Genomic DNA, 18,121 nt, shown 5'->3' with positions numbered 1-18,121 from the left:
TGCAGGATATGGAGGTGCATCTATGCCGGCATCATTGAGTGGGATTCGAGATCCATACACGTACAGAGAGACGCTTGCTACGATGACTTGAGGTGCAGAGGTGCTTTGGTGTCTGATACTGATCGACGCTGTCTACCGAGTACAAAGTACGAGGTATACTCCGTATATCCATCCCTCTTCATTCTCCCCTCCTCCACCCCTCCAACCTCTCTCCCTTTGGCCCGATATAAGGCCCGCTTCTTCCCTCGGCCCCATCCAAGTCTTTTCACTCTTGTCATTATTGGCTGCGGGGAACAAATACTGCATATTAGTAGCGTGCAGGTTTCATGTATTGCGACAATTCCCCCCGCCAAACAAAATGCATTCCCGCCGGTACTTTGGATTATTCGTGGCCTGAATTGCTTCGGAAGAAAGTCAAACAACAAAAAAAAAGAGAGCCAGGCATGCTTTTCCCAATTCTCACATGGCTACCTTTTACAAGTCTCGCAAAATGTCGGTGAGGTTACGGCAAGCCACTTGGCCTGGGTAATGTTCGAGTATAGGCTATACATACCGTCTCTTCCCGATCATTATTGCCATTCCCATTACCATTACCGTCACCATCACCACCACCATCATCATAACACTACTACCATCACACAACCACCAACACCACCACCCACCCCTCCTCCATCTCGTCCCATCCATCGGCATCTCATCATACCATTTCACTGAATATCACGGCAAGAACCGCTCATCCGCAGCTGCGACACGACAAGACCAAACAAAAATAAACCTTGACACAGAAATCTAGTAAAAAGCTTTGGGGACCGAACAAAACTTGTAATCCCGCCGCCGCCCGTCATCACCCCAGTTCTTATTACATACTGATTTGCTCCATCTGGCCCGGTCGGCCTGTATTCGATTTCTTCCATGGCCTTACCCTGTCTGTCGCTTTCTCTCTGACGATCATTTCTTACTTGACATTTTGCCTCTCGAATACACCCTTTTTTTGGCGCTAGGAAAGCTGCCGACTGTTTTCTTGGGCTGTGACTTGGGATCCGAGCTGTTGTTCTGAGGGTTGTGACGCCATACTTTTGTTTTCCCCTTGAGAAAACAAACCATCCTAGATTTTTTGTGTCGAACATGGCTCCCTCGGTCAAGCAGCGAAAGATCGCTGTTCTGGGCAGTAGATCTGTCGGTCAGTCCTCTCCCTCTAGACATGTCTTTGTACACGGAAAAAGAGCCAGTAGACGGCACAGGAAAGACGGCCATGGACTGACAAGTTTCCCTTTCTCGGTTGCGCAGGCAAATCCTCTCTGACCGTCCAATACTGTGAAAAACATTTTGTGGAAAGCTACTATCCTACGATCGAGAACACATTCAGCCATGAAATTCCCTACAAGGGCCAGACGTTTCTCACCGAAATCATCGATACTGCTGGACAGGTACGAGACATCATGCTTCCAGAACAGGTGGCGGGTTTTTGGAGTGCGCTGACGGTTTGGTGGGACACAGGACGAGTACAGTCTCATGAATTCGAAGCTGTACATCGGTATACATGGCTACCTGATCGTCTACTCGGTGGCCTCGCGGCAATCCTTTGACATGGTGAGGATTATCCGAGACAAGCTCTTGAATCATCTGGTAAGCCACCCTGAAAGCCTCCTCCCGGCCTCTCTTGCAGGCTGTGCTAATGTCCCCGGTCGTCCAGGGTGCCGAGTCCGTTCCCATCATGATCGTCGGCAACAAGAGTGATGTCGACGCCAAAAAGCAGCGTAAGGTCACCGCCGAAGAAGGGCAAAAGCTCGGCCAGGAACTCAACTGTGGTTGGATTGAGACCAGCGCACGGAATAACCACAACGTCGCAAAAGCATTCGAGATGATGATTGCCGAAATCGAGAAGTCGCAGGAACCAGACAAGCCTGCCGGTGGTGGCAAGTGTGCGGTGATGTGAAGAGCAGCAATTGCACAACTATCCAAGGCCCTCGAGGGGAACTCGGTGCCGCCTGGGGTTGATTAATTTCGAGGAGTTTCTTTCTGGTTTTGGTTGTCTCAACATGTCGGAAGTGGTGGTGGTGTTGTTCTTATTGTTATTACGCGGTCGGCTTCAGTTGGCGTTGGGGAGTAGCATGATAGACATGGAGATGTTTGGCTTTACAACGGGCGTCTATCGTGGGAATGTGTCAGTCACTCTTGGGCTTGAGCGAGGGGGTGGGAAGGTGAACGCGGCTCACTCAGAGACCAGAATCCTTCATTCGCTCGTCGAGCGAGGGAGGATGCTCGCTGTATCGGGGTTCGCAAGATCATGCAATAGAGGAAAGAGATGGAATTGGCTATGACTTGGGCAAAGTAGCTAGGATAATAATATCGCCCTATACTTGGTTTTCTCCGCCATTGTGAGACCTCCGGCCTAGACACGCTGACTCTCTAAATATTGCATCTTCATTGAAGGGGGCCGTGGTGGCTGGCTGGCACATATCGGAGTGACTCACGAGGCTCCGCAGGTTGCGTGGGGTGGAAGCGCGGGCACAAACACATTTCGTTAGGGGGTTCGACCACCTGCACCACACGTGCAGTTGAGAAGCGCAATCTACCAGCCTGCAGCCTCCTCCATTTCTCGTGCTTGCCTTGCTCCCGATCCTCTCGTCATCATGATCGAAGTTCAGGACCTCATTGTCTCGAGGTAAGATCGCTCCTCTGCAGGTCAGCGTCGCAAATTTGGTCTCACCGGTTCCGTTTAGAGGGGGAGATCCCAAAAAAGTGATTGAGAGTCTGCAAAAGCGATACGCCTCCACCGAGATCGTCGACGAGGTCATTGCGCTCTGGAACGACGCCTATCAGAGTATGTCCCCCTTGTGTATCCGTGGGAATGGCTTTAACTGAGGTTCTAGCACGGTACAAGGCCAGCCAGTTTGGCGCAAAGATCAATGCGGTCCAAAAAGAGATCGGGCAGTTGAAGAAAGTCGGTCGACTCCCTCCTACCCGTGAATATCCCCGTGAACGTCCCGGACTGATGGTCTGTGATGTATAGGCAAAGCAAGACGCGGACCATCTGCTACAAGAAAAGATCAACTTGGAAAAGGAGAAGAAGAAGGTCGAAGAGGAGGCCGCAGAGAAGGAGAAGTTGAGAGACCGCAAGTGCAAATTGATTGGCAACTATGTGCACGAGTCGGTGCCGGTCAACGATAACGAGGTCAGTTGAAACCAGTCAATACCACACGACCGAAAGAATCGAGACTGACAATGAAGGGCAATAGGACTTTAATGAGGTGGTGAAGAAGTGGGCTCCGGAAGGCTTCACAGAAGAAAAACGAGACTGTCTCTCCCACCATGAGGTGATGACCCGGGCAGAAGTCTACGATGGCGAACGAGGCGTCAAGCTGGTCGGTCATCGAGGTTACTTCCTTCGCAAATGGGGTGTCCTGCTGAACCAAGCCCTCATCAACTACGGCCTACACTTCCTCGTCTCCAAGGGCTACGATCCACTACAACCACCCTACTTCATGAAGGCAGAGTACATGGCCAAAACCGCACAGCTGGAGCAATTCGATGAAGAGCTTTACAAGGTCGTTGAAGACAAGGACGCAGAGGACAAGTTTCTTATTGCGACCTCCGAACAGCCCATTTCGGCAATGTTCGCTGAAGAGTGGTTGACGGAAAAGGATCTGCCCATGAAGTTTGCAGGCTATTCTTCGTGTTTTAGAAAGGAGGCTGGTGCGCACGGGAGAGATGCCTGGGGGTTGTTTCGCATACACCAGTTTGAGAAGGCAAGACTTTCCATCATTCCAAGGAACCCCCGCCTGCTTGTGCTGACAGGACGTCTATCCAGATCGAACAATTCCTCTTTGTCAAACCCGAAGAATCCTGGCAAGCGCTGGAAGACATGAAATCTATTGCCGAAGAGTTCTACCAATCCCTGAAGCTCCCCTACCGGGTTGTGGCGATCGTTTCGGGCGCACTCAACAACGCAGCGGCCAAAAAATACGACCTGGAAGCGTGGTTCCCGTATCAAGGCGAATATAAGGAGCTCGTATCCTGCTCAAATTGCACCGACTACCAGACGCGAGAGCTGGAGATCAGGTACGGACAGAAAAAGGGCGCCATCGACACGAGGAAGGGGTATGTTCATGCCCTGAACGGAACGCTGTGTGCTACAGAGAGGACCTTGTGCTGTCTGGTGGAGAACTATCAAAAAGAAGACGGCATTGAAGTGCCCGAGGTCTTGAAACGGTATATGCCACCCGGGACGCCGGACATCATTCCATACACAAAGGAATTGCCCAGAGATACGACCTCGGCAAAGGTCAAGCAACCACCCAAGCCAAAGGCAGGAGGCGCGCCTGAAGGTGGCCCCAAGCGAGACATGCCGGCGGCGGAGAATGTCGCAGACAAGATGAAGAACATGAGTGTGTAAAGAGAAGGCAACGACACAAGATACGTGTGAATTGATTTGACGAGCAACGCATCCATGATCAGATGAGAGGAAATCATAGGCAAAGCATCCACAGCAGGGGAGGGAAGAGATAGATATTCTCAAAGACCATCCAAAAGGGGCTTGTTGCGGTTGATACTACAGAGACTATTGAATAGAGTCAGCGCGTAAAATGAAGTCTCGTCGTGATCATGAAGCAGTTAGAGTCGGCCGAATTGTTTCCCGTCATTGATCTTGTGCAAGTGAAAAATCAAACTTCGCCTTTTCTCACACTGCCGTGTTGAAACCCTCGATGACTGCGAGGCGCGAGAAGATTGTTATCTGTGGTATGTCCTACCTGATTCCATTAACTGTGACTGTTACTGGTTGATATAGAAAGTGCGCGAGTGCCGCGATAAGTGCTTCACCGTAGCAAATACCTTACGGCAAAAGCCAAGATGCTCCGCAATATTCGGTGCCAAGAGAATATTTCCGCCCACATACTGCGGTTGACTGCGATATCAAAACTTCTACCACCCCCATCGTCTTCTACCTAATTTCACCCCAACATCAGCAACTTTTGTGTGTTGCCTTTTCAATCGGACCCAGACAGCTTAATCCTGCGACAAGACACCCGTCGCAATCATGGCTGTTGGAAAGTGAGTCCAGTCTTCCACCACCGCCCAGCAGGTCAATTTGTACATTCTGCGCAAACGCACAACACTGCGCAGGGAGGCAGCGAACCTTGTAAAGACCAGGAACTAACGAACACTTTTGTGCTCTCCAGGAACAAGCGATTGAGTAAGGGAAAGAAGGGGTTGAAGAAGAGAACGCAGGATCCCTTCACCCGGAAAGATTGGTATTCGATCAAGGCTCCGTCCACATTCAACCAGCGAGAGTACGTCCCCCTCCAATGTACCCCTACCACCACCACTGCGAAGAGAAGGAACGAAAGGGAACAAGAGATGTCTACAATTACACTCTTAAGGGCTGCTCGCAGGGAATCATGTGTTGACATTTTTGTGTTCATAGTGTCGGCAAAACCCTCGTGAACCGCACCACGGGTCTGAAATCCGCCAATGATGCCCTCAAGGGCCGTATCTTCGAAGTCTCGCTTGCCGACCTGCAAAACGACGAGGACCATGCCTTCCGCAAGGTCAAGCTCCGGGTTGACGAGATCCAGGGCAAGAACTGCCTGACCAACTTCCACGGATTGGACTTCACTTCAGACAAGCTGAGGAGTTTGGTGAGGAAGTGGCAGACGTTGATCGAGGCCAACGTCACTGTCAAGACCACGGATGACTACCTTCTGCGGCTGTTCGCCATCGCCTTCACCAAGCGTCGCCCCAACCAAATCAAGAAGACAACATACGCCGCTACCTCGCAAATCCGGGCCATTCGCAAGAAGATGACCGAGATCATCCAACGCGAGGCCACCAGCGTCACCCTCGCCCAATTGACTGGCAAACTCATCCCCGAGGTCATTGGACGCGAGATTGAAAAGTCCACTCAAGGCATCTACCCCCTCCAGAACGTACACATCCGCAAGGTCAAGCTGCTCAAGGCCCCCAAGTTCGACCTCGGCGCTTTGTTGGGTCTGCACGGCGAGAGCGGCCAGGATGACGAAGGCCGGAAGGTCGAGAGGGAGTTCAAGGAGCCCGCACCTCTGGAGAGCGTGTAAACCGGCTGGGGATGTCTGGGGTTGCATTGCGTGTCACTATGAATAAATTCCAAAGAAAGAAAAAACACGAAAAGCACATGTGAAAACCTTTTATGAGCTCAAGGAAAGGGGGGTGATGATTGAGGAGGACGCGAGAGGGGCGCGCTATTCGACGTAGGCTGCTGATATCCTCGACGGCTCGGTGGTCCATGAATTGCGCGAGTCCAGGCTAGGACAGTCGCACCTCAGGATTTGTGCAATCTCTTTCTATCCCTTTTCTGTGGCCGCACAAGGAAGCAGGAGCAAAAGTGGAATGAGAGACATGTCTGCCTGTGGTAGAATAGGGGGGAGTTTAGTTTTTCTAGATGCTGTTGCACAAGGAACAGAGTGTGGCCCGGCTGCCTTGTAGTCGGTGCATCTCCCCCAATTCTTCGACGAATACAATGGGTTCATTCATGTTTATGCTAGATTACTCGCCCCAGTATAGGCTGGCATAGGCATAGGCATACGCACAAGGCATTCATACGTATGCGTTCTATCCTGCCGTTAGGGCTTTTCCTTGACCACCAAAACCGAGAATGAGAAAAGAATTCCCATCAATTTCCTACCAACCAAACAAACAAGAGGAGCGTTCCACTTCTAGCATTTCTATAGGTAGTATGTTGGTCTGTCTATATGTATGTTACAAATGTGACTGATGTGTTTGGATGATTGAGGTAAGGGGGGAACCAGTGCATCATCATCTCGCCGCGGCCAGTCAAACCGCGGTTTCTCTTTTGTCCTTGTCCTCCTCCTCCTCCTTGTGGCATTTCTTCAATGTCTCTTCTTTTCTCCATACCTCGGATCTCTTTTGACAAACCACCTACAGAACCAACATTCAATGTTGCAGCAAGTGGAGCGAGGGGAGTGCGGGTCATCTATGTCTCGTCGACGACGCGGTCCACCCACTCGACCAGCGCGGCGCGAAACTCGTCAAACTTCTCGCTCATGACCCAGTGGCCGCAGTCAAAGTCGCGCAGTTCGAAGCGGGGGAAGAAGCGGCCGATGACGGGCAAGGTGTCGTCGGCGACGTAGTGGCTCTTTGTGCCCCGGGCGATCAAGGTGGGGCCCTTGTATTTGTGCGTGTCCGGGTCCTTGAAGGGGAAGTCGGCCAGGTTCGGGAGGGATTTGGCGAGCGTGTGTAGCGGGATGCGGAAACGCAGTTCCGTCGCGTCGTGCTTGTCCTTGTCCCTGCGTGCGCCGTGGTGCTGGTGCGATGAGTGCGCGGGGCCGCCTCCTCCGCCTGCTCCTCCCGGCTGGACGACGGGCATCTTGACCAGGTTCGTCAGGAGGAATTGGCGGATCGCCAGGTCCGGCTCGTACTTTGCGAGGATCTTGTCCGCGTCGCTCTGTCTCTTGGGCCGCGGTCTCATCTCGTCAATCTCCCTCATCGCGTCCAGGTACTTGCTAAAGTCCCCTCTCAGGGCCGCGTCCACGGGCGCGTTGTCCACCGGCACCAGCGCCGAGTATCTCTCTGGTCGGCGCAGGGCCAGCGTCATGGCGACCTTGGCGCCCATCGAGTGGCCGACCAATGTTGGGGAGGGGATTTGGTGCGTGTCGAGGAAATGCTCCACGTCCCGCGCCATGGCCGTGTACGTGTGCACAGGCGAGTGAGGCGAGTCGCCATGGTTGCGGAGGTCGATGGTGTAGACGGGCCGCGAGAGGTCTTTGGCTAGCGCTCTATACCAACAAGAATCAGAACAGGAAGTTTCCTCAAAACGTGAACACCGCGCGACGAACTGTCAAGGGGGGGAAAGGTGTGTGGGTGTGAGGTGCTTCCTTACTTACTCAGAGTCCGGTTGTTGCGCTGCGACCCGAACAGCCCGTGCATGATGATGATGGGACCCGGTCCCTTTGTCGCCGTCTTCTCGGGCGGATTGTGCCGGTGGAACGCCAGGTCCACGATGTCGTCGCCGCCGCCGCCGCCGTCGTGCCGGTGCTTTTCATGACGGAGGCGGGTGCTCGAGGGGGAGGTGGTCGAGACGTGTCGACGGCGCGAGGGTAGACAGGTGCGTCGCGGAAGGGCGGGTCTGAGCTGCGGTATTGGGCGCATTGAGTCGCACAAAGGGAAAACAAGGAAGAAATGAGATGGATTTGCGTGTCGGGTTTATTATTGCCTTGGAGGGGACTGTCTCATACTTGTGGGAGCCACTTGTATGTGATCGATTGATTGAAGAAGAGGGGTCGAAGCTGGTGTTGTTGGCAGATACATAAGCACCATGAGGTACTTGACTGACTTGTAGATTTACATGGGCGACCAAAAAAAAAAGGAGCGAGATCGGGCGGCGCGATGACGTCAGGGGTTCCGAGCCTTGCGGCGCCTCTTGGTGGGAGCCTCTCGTTAGGATCTAGCTGAGATGCTGAACCTGTGTGACAATATCCGCGCCGCACTCCAGCTACATCTCAAACAGCGAGGACGACCGAACGTTTCCTATCAGCCTCAGAGCGCTGTCACGTCTGAATTGGACTTCTCGCAGATATTTGCTTGGTTATGAAGGACGCTGTGCAGGACAATTCCTAGCAGCAGATTCCCGCGATTGACATGCTTGTGGGACACGGACATCCTTCACATCTTGCCTCGCTCGACAGATTGCATCTCCTTTTGGTGCGACTCCGGATCTTCGCTTCTGACGGGCAAGTCCTCGGCAAATCTCGCGTCCTCACCATCGGACTCAAACGGGTTGGATTCGATGTTCAGGTCGGTGCCCAGGTCCTTGCGCACGGCTTGTCTCCGGCGCTCCCGGATCCGGGTCGCCTCCTCCTCCGACAGTGTGACCCCAAACAATCCCAGGGCCTGCTGGACCTCGTCGAGGGTCGTGCGGGCTTTGCGTCGCGCCTTTGCGCCGCCCCACTCGATTTCCTCGCGGAGCCGCTCATTCCCGGAGTCCATGATGGCGAGGAAGTTGTCGCGCACGCCCCGCAACGCCGAGATGATCTCGTCCGCAATCATCTCCTTGAACGCACGCATGCTGACATTGGCGTTGTCCTGGGCGATGTATGCGCTGGATTCCCGCGACTCGGTTACGTGCCGCAGTATCTCGACCAGGTTGGATACCCCTGGCCGCCGTTGAGGATCGAAAGATATGCCCGGCTCTGAATCCGTCACGGCACCTCGGAGCTTCGCGTGTACCTCCTCTGGGCTGTCGGTCACCAGGATTCGGGATTTGGGATCAGGGTCCGACTTGGACATCTTCTGCTCCGGGCGCTTCAGGGACATGATCCGTTTGGCAGGGGCTGTGATGCTGATTAGTACCTCGAATGGGTGAAAGGGTCGAAATGGGGGAACCTTACATATGACCGGCCAAGGTATTCGGAAGACATTTCCACCTGCGGATTCTCTGACCAGGGCATTGAAACCCCGAGCCAATGTCCGCGTAAACTCAATGTGCTGTAGTTGATCCTCCCCTACCGGCACAATGGATGGTCTGTCGAACGTTTAGCAGGGACAACCAACCAGAGCGAGAATCCAACTAACTGATAGAGCAATATATCGGCAGCTTGAAGGACGGGGTACGAAAACAGGCCGAGCTTGAGCTTCGCTGTAGCTTCGTCGCTTTCGAGGGTGGCATTTTCGGGCAAGTTCAACTTGCTCTATAGGTTACATTTTCAGTCCTCAATCCGTAGGCGGCTAAACATGTGGAGAGGTTCTGCGCGTACCTTCCACTGAGTCATTCTGGACAGGTACCCTGTCGATGCAATGGTACTCAAAATCCACATCAACGAGGCATGTTGCGGGACCTGTCGTTCGATTTCAGCTGATGAGGAACCTCCCTCCACAAACATTTGGGGTCGCACGACGGCCTTACATCGGACTGGAAGAACAGCGTCGTGTTCCTGTTATTGTTCAAGCCCAGGGCCAGGAGGGCCGCGTACGACTCCTTGCGCAGACGCAGGCGCTCGGACGCCGGAGTCTCGGCCGTCAGGGCGTGCAGGTCGACGACGGAAAAGTACTGCTCGTAGCGGTAGTGCATGGCGAATTTCGGGTCGGTCGACTGCTCGTGCAGCCGCTTCCACTGCCGCAGCGCCCCGAGATAGTTGCCCAGGTGAGGCACGCCCGTGGGCTGGATGCCGGAAAACGCTCGTCGGATGCTGCTGGACGACGGAGACATGCGCGCCCAGTGCTGCTCTATCTCGTCTTTGCCGCCATCATCATCATCTTCATTCTGTCCCGCCGTTCTTTCTTTGGCAGGGCCATCGCGCGCTGTCTCGTCGATGGACCTCCGAGGTGGCTTTCCCTCGCCCAGGGACACCCTCTTCACCGAAGCAAGCTGTGGCTGCTCGTGGCTGCTGAGCTTGCGGCGGAACTGGATCTTCCGGGGACAATGAAGCCTCACTGACGCATGAGCGAGGCCTCGGGGCATTTCACAGGACAAAGGAGTGTACGCGTCCCCAAACAGAAACGCCGAGTTGAAATTACAGGTATAGGGATAATACTAATTTACATGTCCAGAGGAGGACGAAGAAAGTGGTTGTCTCTCAAGACAAAGTACAAAAGCTACTAACTTGTCAGGCGAAGGATCAATAAAATGCCGCGTTTCCAACTTGGGATGGGCTGAAGGTGCCGCTTTTGGGACGTTGTCGCATCCACAGTTATGGATTGCGCCAAGACTAGATTCTCCGTATTCCCGGATTACAAACGCGGAATGAGGCATTGGGTGCTCCGTAGAGACTCAGCCTTGTCCCCTTTGTCCCAAGTAGAGAGGAGGTAGAGACGCTGCCGGTGATGGACACGTTGATCATGGTGCTGTGTGCCAGTCTTCGCTAAAGCATGACACAACCCACTTGTCAGGCTGGATTCTGCCGTATGTCACAAGCACAAGCTCGGCCCAGTGACGCCCCTGGATGAAGAGGCCAAGGATTGTTTGCCAACAACACCATATTAGCCACGGCTACTTGGCAGGGCATCCTTCCTCCGTCTTAGACTTTTGACCATCTTGCCTTGATCAGATCCGCGGCTTTCTCGCCAATTCCGTACCTGCTACGGGTCAGTATCAGCCAATAATATCTTGGGGAAGTCATCATACGCAGGCATCTGAGTGTGGCCACCGTGCAGAGTAGGCATCACGCTGGTGTCAGCGACACGGAGGCCTTTGACTCCGCGGACCTGAAGCTTTTCATCAAGAACAGCCATCTTGTCGCCATCTCGCCCCATTTTGCATGTCCCTGCAGCATGATAGCATGTGGTGGCCTCTTTTCGTACATAAGGCTCCCATTCTTCCCGTTTCGTGTAAGTATGATGTGTCAGATCTGAGCATGCGGTCAGCGTCATGCTCCTGGTCACGGGTGGCCGTGTTGTACATACCTGACGGCCACGACCCTTTCACAATCTCTTGTTTGGCAACCTTGTTCAGGTTCATGACAATCTCATTGCCGAGCCTGCATCCCTCGGACAGAACGAGCATGTCGAGCGGGTCGGCGAGATAGTTGCAGTCCACCACCGGGTTTTCTAGAGGGTCTTTGGACTTTAGAGTCACCGTCCCCCTTGACCGTGGTGAGAATAGCTCCGTGATCATGGCGAAGGCATGCTTCTTGTCTAAAGGTAGTCGGTCAGACTTCGTGGCTGCAGCCGCGTACTCCCTCAAACTCACCAATGGGGAACTGATCATATTGCTTAGGGCCACCGTACAGCTTTTGACCTTGGTCAGCAGGATACAGAAGCTCGAATGATGTGCAGAGTGCTCACCTCAGTGGTGAAAAACTCAATGTTTGGCTGCTTGGGAGTCAACCCCATCGGGTCCCGGCCAGGCTCCCTCTTTGCTTCCTTCCAGAGTGGTTCATCTTTTAGGCGATCATCGAGCCTTGCAAAGGCGAAAGCGCCAAAGGGGAATGTGGAGAGGATCCCCTCCTTCTTCTCCTTGTATAGCATATATGCAGCCATGGCAGCGTCGCCGTGATACCTAGACAAAGGATTAGTTGATGAAATCGCAGTCAGGCAGAACGTGGCGTACACAAGATGGTCGTTGGTCAGTCCTTCCTTGGTGACTTCGTAAAAAGCAAACACAATCTGCATCGAGTCAGCCCATGACAGGCTCTCGCTCGAAAGGAGACGCCGCCTACAAGATGATCCAGCAAGTTCTTCCCAACCCCCTGCGAGTCGACGAGACACTGGATGCCCAACTCTTCCAACTCAGCCTTGGGACCAATGCCCGACCGGAGAAGGATGGCCGGAGAACAATATGCGCCTTTCAGACATTAGCTGTCGTCATCGGAAACCCTGGGTAGATCTGGCAATCACCTCCAGAGACAATGATCTCCTTTGTTGCCCTGACTTCTCTGGTGGTGCCATCCTTGCCGACGAGCACCACGCTTGTGGCATGCAATTCACCATCCTTCTCCTCAAAGTTGATTTTGTCGACGACCGTGTCAAGCAGGAGGTCAATATTGGTCTTGTGTTGATCGTTGGTGACAAAGTCGGCTCCGGTAGTTCTGATGCCCTTGTGGACTTTGCAAGCTAGGGTCAGCTTCCCATCTACAACAGGGACCCCGTTGATGCGTCGTACGTACCAGTCCGGGGCACGTGGCCACAACCATGCGGAGTCTCGCCATTGCTGAACATGTCGTGGACCAACGGGAAGCCCATGTCTTCCATGCTTTCCAGTAACAGGTTCGAAATGGGGGCGAGATCGTGCGGCTCTGTGTGGAGCGGGCCGTTGTATCCGTGGGCTTTCTCGTCGGTTTGAAACCACGGTTTGGGATGGAACGTCTCGGCCTTCTTATCATCAGCTGGCATGTCGTTTTCACTTGGTAGGATTCCCCAACCTTGCGCATGTACTTGAAGAAATCCTCTCCGGACCACCCTGGAAGCCTGAATCACTAAGTTGAATCCTCCGAACCGCAGTGTTGGGGAGCCTTACTTCCAGTCATCATAGTCCTGCTTGTTGCCTCTGATGCAGAGGGTTCCATTGACACCGCTAGACCCTCCCAAGAATTTCCCCCGACTCAGCTTGACTTGTCTGCCGTTGACGCCAGCCATGGGCGGAGTGACCAGATTCCAATCAAGGTCGGAGTCAAAGTTCTTGGACCAGCCGCCCGTCATGTGGACGTTCTCGAGATCTTTGTTGTGAGGGCCTGCCTCGACGACGAGGACCCGCGCGTTGTCATCTTCGGCGAGTCTGCCCGCGACGACACAGCCTGCCGTGCCTCCGCCGCTACGATGACACAGTTAGCGGACAGGAATAAGGTACCAAGACGGCGATACTGACCACACGATGAAGTCGTAGTCGTTGTCAGCGACTATCCGGCCGGGAGACATGGTGAATGCTGGATGGTACGGCTGAAAAGGAGACAAGAGATCAGCAGAACCTGGTGTTCGTCATGAGGAACGACGAGACTGCGTCGTCTGTACTCGGTCTGTATGTCTCATATTGACATTCCCCCAGTGACTCCGTGGAATTATTCCACGCAAACGCCCCAGGGTTCAGGCGACTGGCACCCGTATCGAATAGCCATGTAAGACTAAACCCGCGACCCAGCGCACCATGGGTCAAAGTGTGGGATGGGTGGGAGGGATCCATTGGGCCGATGCACCAAGGTTTTCACCCCGCAAAAGAACCAGCTGAGGCTGACTAGGACATACGTGGAGATTCTAGGTGAAGATACAGTAAAGTTGATGTGGGATTTGATGTGGAGATGGTTCATGCCGACTTGCTAAGAAGTTGTCGACGTGCAGATGCTGGTCGATGCGCGGAACAAATTCCTTCTTCTTTCGTGGTCATTCATTTGCCCCTTTTTGCCGTGGACCATCAATGCCTATTACACGACAAACAGAAGTTGCAGGGAAACTTCCTGCCAAATTTGGCGGTATGAGCCGCCACTTTTGGTAATCTTCCCAACCTTTTTGTAAATCAACACCGTCGCCAGCCCATCACCAGCCTATCATAATCATGGCTGAAGAAAATCGCTTCACTCCACAGGCGGATTTTAATCTGCTCCATCATGCGTTTCGTACTGCTGCCGATGAAATCGAGAAACTGCCAAATTTACCTGCAATTGCCGGTGGCGAAAGAATTCTTGCCGAGATTCAGCAAATGAGAAATGAAACTAGAGAACAATTCGCCCGTCTTGAAGAGAGAATTACAGCTTCTCATCATAGTCTTCTTACCGTACTGAGTACAAGGTATATATCGCTCTTGAATTCATTTAGTATCGCCATACTAATTTATATAGCGACCTCAACAATGCTGCCCGCGTCCAAAATACCTATCTTTCGGGTCCATCTGATCAGCTTTCGCCATTCCTCAACCCATTGACCGGCGCTTTCATTCCTACATTTCCTACTACACCTGTAGAGATTAGGCGGATGACGGTGCATGATGTGGATACTACCTTACAACAGCTGGGTCTACAAGCTGGTCCGGCTGGTACGAGTCTAGCGATGAAGAAGAGACGATTGAGAGTGCACATTAGCTTGAGATCGTAAGTTGAGAGGACTGCATAAAGCCAAATTGTATCAATAGATTACGATTCGCCTTGTATGATATGTGGTAGCCGGTAAAATGCATGCGCGGCGTCTGAATCAGAGGCAGATTTCCCGGCAACAACTTTACCAAACAAGGATATCATCCCAGCCTGGATTCTGCAATCTACCGTTTCCTACTTTGGATGGTATGGACGAACACTCTACCGGCGCCTTTCCGTACCACCTGGATGGAGCAGGGGAAGGAACAAGAGTGGACGAGTATTAATGAGGACAAGTACTTAGTCAGGTTACATCCCTATCACCGCTAATAGCGATGGTCATTGTATTCAGATTACATGGCGAGATAGGCATGTGTTGTAGGTACGTTCATGCAAGGCACTCCGTATTGCTCCGCCGAATGTATCACTGCTACATGAGCCTTCGTTGTACACCTATCTATACACAAAAGTATCCCGAGCTCTCTCAGAGTGCAATAGCGTGCGAATAGCCTTTCAACCTCCTTACCAGGGATCCTCAGTCGTCCTGCTCTTCTCCCGAACCTCGCTCATGCCAATACCTTCACGCCTATGTCCCTGTCTCTCGAGTAGGTCAAGCAGATCGTTCTTCTTGCCCGCTGTCTTGTTGAATCCAAACAGACGCAGCTTGCTATCGAGTTCTTTCTCGAGAGACGTGAAGTCGTGGTCCATCTTGGATGCAACATCTGAAAAAGCAACACACGTTAGCAAACTTACAGGTAAACCGCAAACGCATAGCAACCAGTCCACAGTAGCTGAGGGGGTAAACACAATGGTGTAATGGTGAAATAGCCATGAGCGTGCCTCTCCAGACTTACCAAGACCTTCCCAACCCCACAGATTTGCCTTCATACCCACTCCATAAAACTGCCATTTTCTCACAAACGCCAACCACGTCTCGACCACTTCTGGATGTCCGTCGTACACGGTAATCAACCTCTTCATTGTAATCCTCTCAAAATTCTCTTGGGCCTTTTTATTCACAAAGTTGCTCTTGAGGACCGTCCATCGCTCAATCTTCTTCGGGAGGGGCGTCGGTCCCCGACAGGGCAGCGATAGGTAGTACGCGGCGCGGACGCAGAAGTCGGCGAAAAACTCGAGGTTGCGAGTGCTGAAGGAGCGGAGCTGAAGCTGGCACACGGGGATCCCGTGGGTGACAGGATGGTAGAGCGGAGTGCGGTACGCGGCAAGGACGTTGGGTGGTACGTTGGGTCTTGCATTTTCATCTCTGGGTGCCGCGGTCGTATTCTCGGACACAGAGAGCTGCGGCGTGGATGGCGAGCCCCTTGTAGCTTTTGGAGTTCGCTTTGTGGGCGATTGTGGTTGTGTTATATCCTGGGCTTGAGCCTCCGACACCACGTCCGGTCTCTGCTTGGACCGCTGTATTGAAGTCGGCGTATGCTTGGGCTTAGCCGTCGCTGCCGCCGAGTCGTCTTCTCTACCGCTCTCTTTGACCGGAGCTCTCTCTTCCTCGTAGGCATCCTGGATTTTGTATGACCCGATCTCCGGAGTTGGGAAGCCTGCTGTAATATCAACAGGCCCCGTTTCTATCGATGTGTCTCTGCTGTTCTTTTCATATCGCGGCGCATGCGAGCAAAAGGCCTGCATCGATCGTTGCCGATGGGCTGGAGCAGAAAGACGGGGTCGAAGCGGAACGGTGGTGGTCTGGACATCGAACTCACAAGTCAGTCAATCGTGAACATGTTCAGAACAGCTCCAGAGCGCCGCTGCTGCTATAATGCGGAAACGTCTTCCTGGTGAACAGCTTCTTTCTGCCATGTGGGCGATGTGAGGCTCTTCCATACCTTCTGGGGCCGGCATGCTTCAATAGCTATGCGGAGACATCGTGGTGTCGACATCCTTTTCGTCGTCCTTTGGGGACTTGTGCCGCAGCCGTGATCCTCTGACCAGACTCAGGACCTCCCCGCTGTGAATGTGCTTCTCTGGAAAATCCGCTGTGATATTGTCCGTGCTCTAACAATCCCGAGCATTAACTGGGGGGACAAGACGCGCGAAGCGGATGCGACTTCAGGAAAAGTTTCAATGGTTTTCGGAGCCCCCAAGAAAATCCCCGAGCAACATGCGCCGCTTTAGCGGGCCATTGGCAGACTTGGGCCATATTACGAGGTATAGAATTACAATTTACAACAAACAACAACCAGTCGAGTCGATAAGAAATGCATATGGAAAGGTTAGATTCGGACCTCCTTAATGACGACAAGCTTGCATATGCTCAAGGGTCTCTAGTAATCCGTGATAAGCTGTAGGCGAGGCAACATGAGGCAAGACTGTGCGAGATTCTCTCGAGCAATATTTGCATCCCACACAGCATCCGCTTGAAGAAGAAAGTAAGGTGTATTCAGTCATACTCATTTCCTCCAGGTCCTCCTACCATTGATTAGCAGAGTGGTAGAAGTTCCAACTCTCAACCGCTAGTCATCAGCCAGAGACCCCAGGAGGGTTGCACTGGGTACGAAAAAGGTCGTCCCCGTCAATGGCGTCGAGTAGTCCAGAATGCGATCGTGCAACCCAGGCGGCGAGCCCACAAACATCCGGTCCAGCATCTGCTCAATGACCCACAGCTTTCTCGAATAGCCGATGAAATAGGTGCCAAACTCGCCTTTCCCGGGTGTGCCAAAGGGCATGTTGTCCCTCAGAATCGATAACTCGGTTCCGTCGTCCCCAGAGATGTTGGCTAGTTGCTTGTGAGCTTTTTGCTTGTCCTCGGCGACGTCGTCCAACTCGATGTTGTCGAGTTTCGTGCGCCCAATGATTGCCTCTTGTTTCTCCGTGGACAAGCCCCGCCACCTGCTCAAGTCGTGCACATACTTTTGCACGACGACGTAGCTGCCGCCTGCGGAGCCTGCGTCGTCTGCTTCCGTCACCAGGACCGAGTCGTCGACCGCAGCGCCCACAGGGTTTGCCGTCCCGTCCACGAAACCCAGAAGATCGCGAACGTCAAAGTACCGGAATCCCACGGTGTCATCCTCAACCTTGACACTGTCGCCCAAGCGATCCATCAGCTGGCGCTCGAACTCGAAGCACAGGTCGCGGCGCTGAGCCCGAATGTGAAACAGCAGATCCCCAGGCGTGGAAACAGCCGTGTGGGCTTTTCCAGAAATGGTGGGAAAGGGGTGCAGCTCGGCCGGTCTGGGAACCCCGGGCAATAGACTGTCCCAGACATTGCTGCCAATGCCGACAGTGCACGCAAAGGCGGCATCCAGATCTCGAATAGCAACATTCTTGGAGAGGTCGTCCACACTGGCTAGCGTCGAGCGCACCGTCTTGACAGCATCGGGCTTGTCAGTCAAGGAAACAACGAGGAAGGTTGCCGACTGGGTGAGCGGTGCGTCGACTCGCTGAGGTGCTATGGGCGTACGGCGGCTCATCTTGTTTCTCGGTGTCGTCGTGGACAATCCCGCGACTTGTGCTTGATCGAGTAGAGATTGTGCAAAAGGCTTTCGGGTGGTGTGATCAGTCATGGAAGGTCTCAGCTCTGTGCCTCCGCCCAATGTCGCTCGTGTAGTAAGGCTCCGTGCCTCTATAGTCGAATACCTCGAAACGCAGAATCTCAGGATGCCGCAACCGACGCCTTG

General features: G+C 53.3%; 9 protein-coding genes across 9 annotated transcripts; 4 read left to right on the top strand and 5 right to left on the bottom strand.

Moving 5' to 3' along the window:
• Window positions 1–1,125: 1,125 nt before the first annotated feature.
• On the top strand, window positions 1,126–1,936 carry Z517_10237 (uncharacterized protein; the record flags this gene model as incomplete). The annotated part of the gene is made up of 4 exons (XM_013423850.1): window positions 1,126–1,180; window positions 1,288–1,427; window positions 1,498–1,626; window positions 1,694–1,936. 4 exons carry the CDS (start codon window positions 1,126–1,128, stop codon window positions 1,934–1,936), a joined length of 567 nt encoding a protein of 188 aa, XP_013279304.1.
• A 697-nt stretch (window positions 1,937–2,633) lies between these two features.
• Window positions 2,634–4,396, top strand: Z517_10236 (serine-tRNA ligase; the record flags this gene model as incomplete). Its single annotated transcript, XM_013423849.1, has 6 exons — window positions 2,634–2,665; window positions 2,724–2,824; window positions 2,874–2,944; window positions 3,014–3,175; window positions 3,240–3,739; window positions 3,799–4,396. The coding sequence occupies 6 exons, from the start codon at window positions 2,634–2,636 to the stop codon at window positions 4,394–4,396; spliced, it is 1,464 nt and encodes a 487-aa protein (XP_013279303.1).
• A 642-nt stretch (window positions 4,397–5,038) lies between these two features.
• Window positions 5,039–6,074, top strand: Z517_10235 (40S ribosomal protein S1; the record flags this gene model as incomplete). The annotated part of the gene is made up of 3 exons (XM_013423848.1): window positions 5,039–5,052; window positions 5,181–5,291; window positions 5,426–6,074. The coding sequence occupies 3 exons, from the start codon at window positions 5,039–5,041 to the stop codon at window positions 6,072–6,074; spliced, it is 774 nt and encodes a 257-aa protein (XP_013279302.1).
• An 896-nt stretch (window positions 6,075–6,970) lies between these two features.
• On the bottom strand, window positions 6,971–8,145 carry Z517_10234 (uncharacterized protein; the record flags this gene model as incomplete). Its single annotated transcript, XM_013423847.1, has 2 exons — window positions 6,971–7,772; window positions 7,877–8,145. 2 exons carry the CDS (start codon window positions 8,143–8,145, stop codon window positions 6,971–6,973), a joined length of 1,071 nt encoding a protein of 356 aa, XP_013279301.1.
• Window positions 8,146–8,658: 513 nt separating this feature from the next.
• Z517_10233 (tryptophan-tRNA ligase) lies at window positions 8,659–10,453 on the bottom strand (the record flags this gene model as incomplete). The annotated part of the gene is made up of 5 exons (XM_013423846.1): window positions 8,659–9,326; window positions 9,384–9,517; window positions 9,568–9,683; window positions 9,750–9,830; window positions 9,899–10,453. 5 exons carry the CDS (start codon window positions 10,451–10,453, stop codon window positions 8,659–8,661), a joined length of 1,554 nt encoding a protein of 517 aa, XP_013279300.1.
• A 556-nt stretch (window positions 10,454–11,009) lies between these two features.
• Z517_10232 (uncharacterized protein) lies at window positions 11,010–13,344 on the bottom strand (the record flags this gene model as incomplete). Its single annotated transcript, XM_013423845.1, has 12 exons — window positions 11,010–11,067; window positions 11,117–11,339; window positions 11,395–11,625; window positions 11,681–11,720; window positions 11,776–11,989; window positions 12,041–12,096; window positions 12,150–12,274; window positions 12,328–12,534; window positions 12,597–12,804; window positions 12,852–12,897; window positions 12,947–13,240; window positions 13,295–13,344. The coding sequence occupies 12 exons, from the start codon at window positions 13,342–13,344 to the stop codon at window positions 11,010–11,012; spliced, it is 1,752 nt and encodes a 583-aa protein (XP_013279299.1).
• Window positions 13,345–13,975: 631 nt separating this feature from the next.
• Window positions 13,976–14,511, top strand: Z517_10231 (uncharacterized protein; the record flags this gene model as incomplete). The annotated part of the gene is made up of 2 exons (XM_013423844.1): window positions 13,976–14,208; window positions 14,259–14,511. The coding sequence occupies 2 exons, from the start codon at window positions 13,976–13,978 to the stop codon at window positions 14,509–14,511; spliced, it is 486 nt and encodes a 161-aa protein (XP_013279298.1).
• A 500-nt stretch (window positions 14,512–15,011) lies between these two features.
• Window positions 15,012–16,133, bottom strand: Z517_10230 (ribosomal protein S10; the record flags this gene model as incomplete). Its single annotated transcript, XM_013423843.1, has 2 exons — window positions 15,012–15,211; window positions 15,344–16,133. 2 exons carry the CDS (start codon window positions 16,131–16,133, stop codon window positions 15,012–15,014), a joined length of 990 nt encoding a protein of 329 aa, XP_013279297.1.
• An 824-nt stretch (window positions 16,134–16,957) lies between these two features.
• Window positions 16,958–17,914, bottom strand: Z517_10229 (uncharacterized protein; the record flags this gene model as incomplete). The annotated part of the gene is made up of 1 exon (XM_013423842.1): window positions 16,958–17,914. One exon carries the CDS (start codon window positions 17,912–17,914, stop codon window positions 16,958–16,960), a length of 957 nt encoding a protein of 318 aa, XP_013279296.1.
• Window positions 17,915–18,121: the final 207 nt, after the last annotated feature.

Source organism: Fonsecaea pedrosoi, assembly GCF_000835455.1.
Source record: "Fonsecaea pedrosoi CBS 271.37 unplaced genomic scaffold supercont1.7, whole genome shotgun sequence".
In the NCBI taxonomy this organism is placed as follows: domain Eukaryota; kingdom Fungi; phylum Ascomycota; class Eurotiomycetes; order Chaetothyriales; family Herpotrichiellaceae; genus Fonsecaea; species Fonsecaea pedrosoi.
Note: the sequence above shows the minus strand (reverse complement) of the source record. Positions and strands in the feature narration are given on the sequence as shown.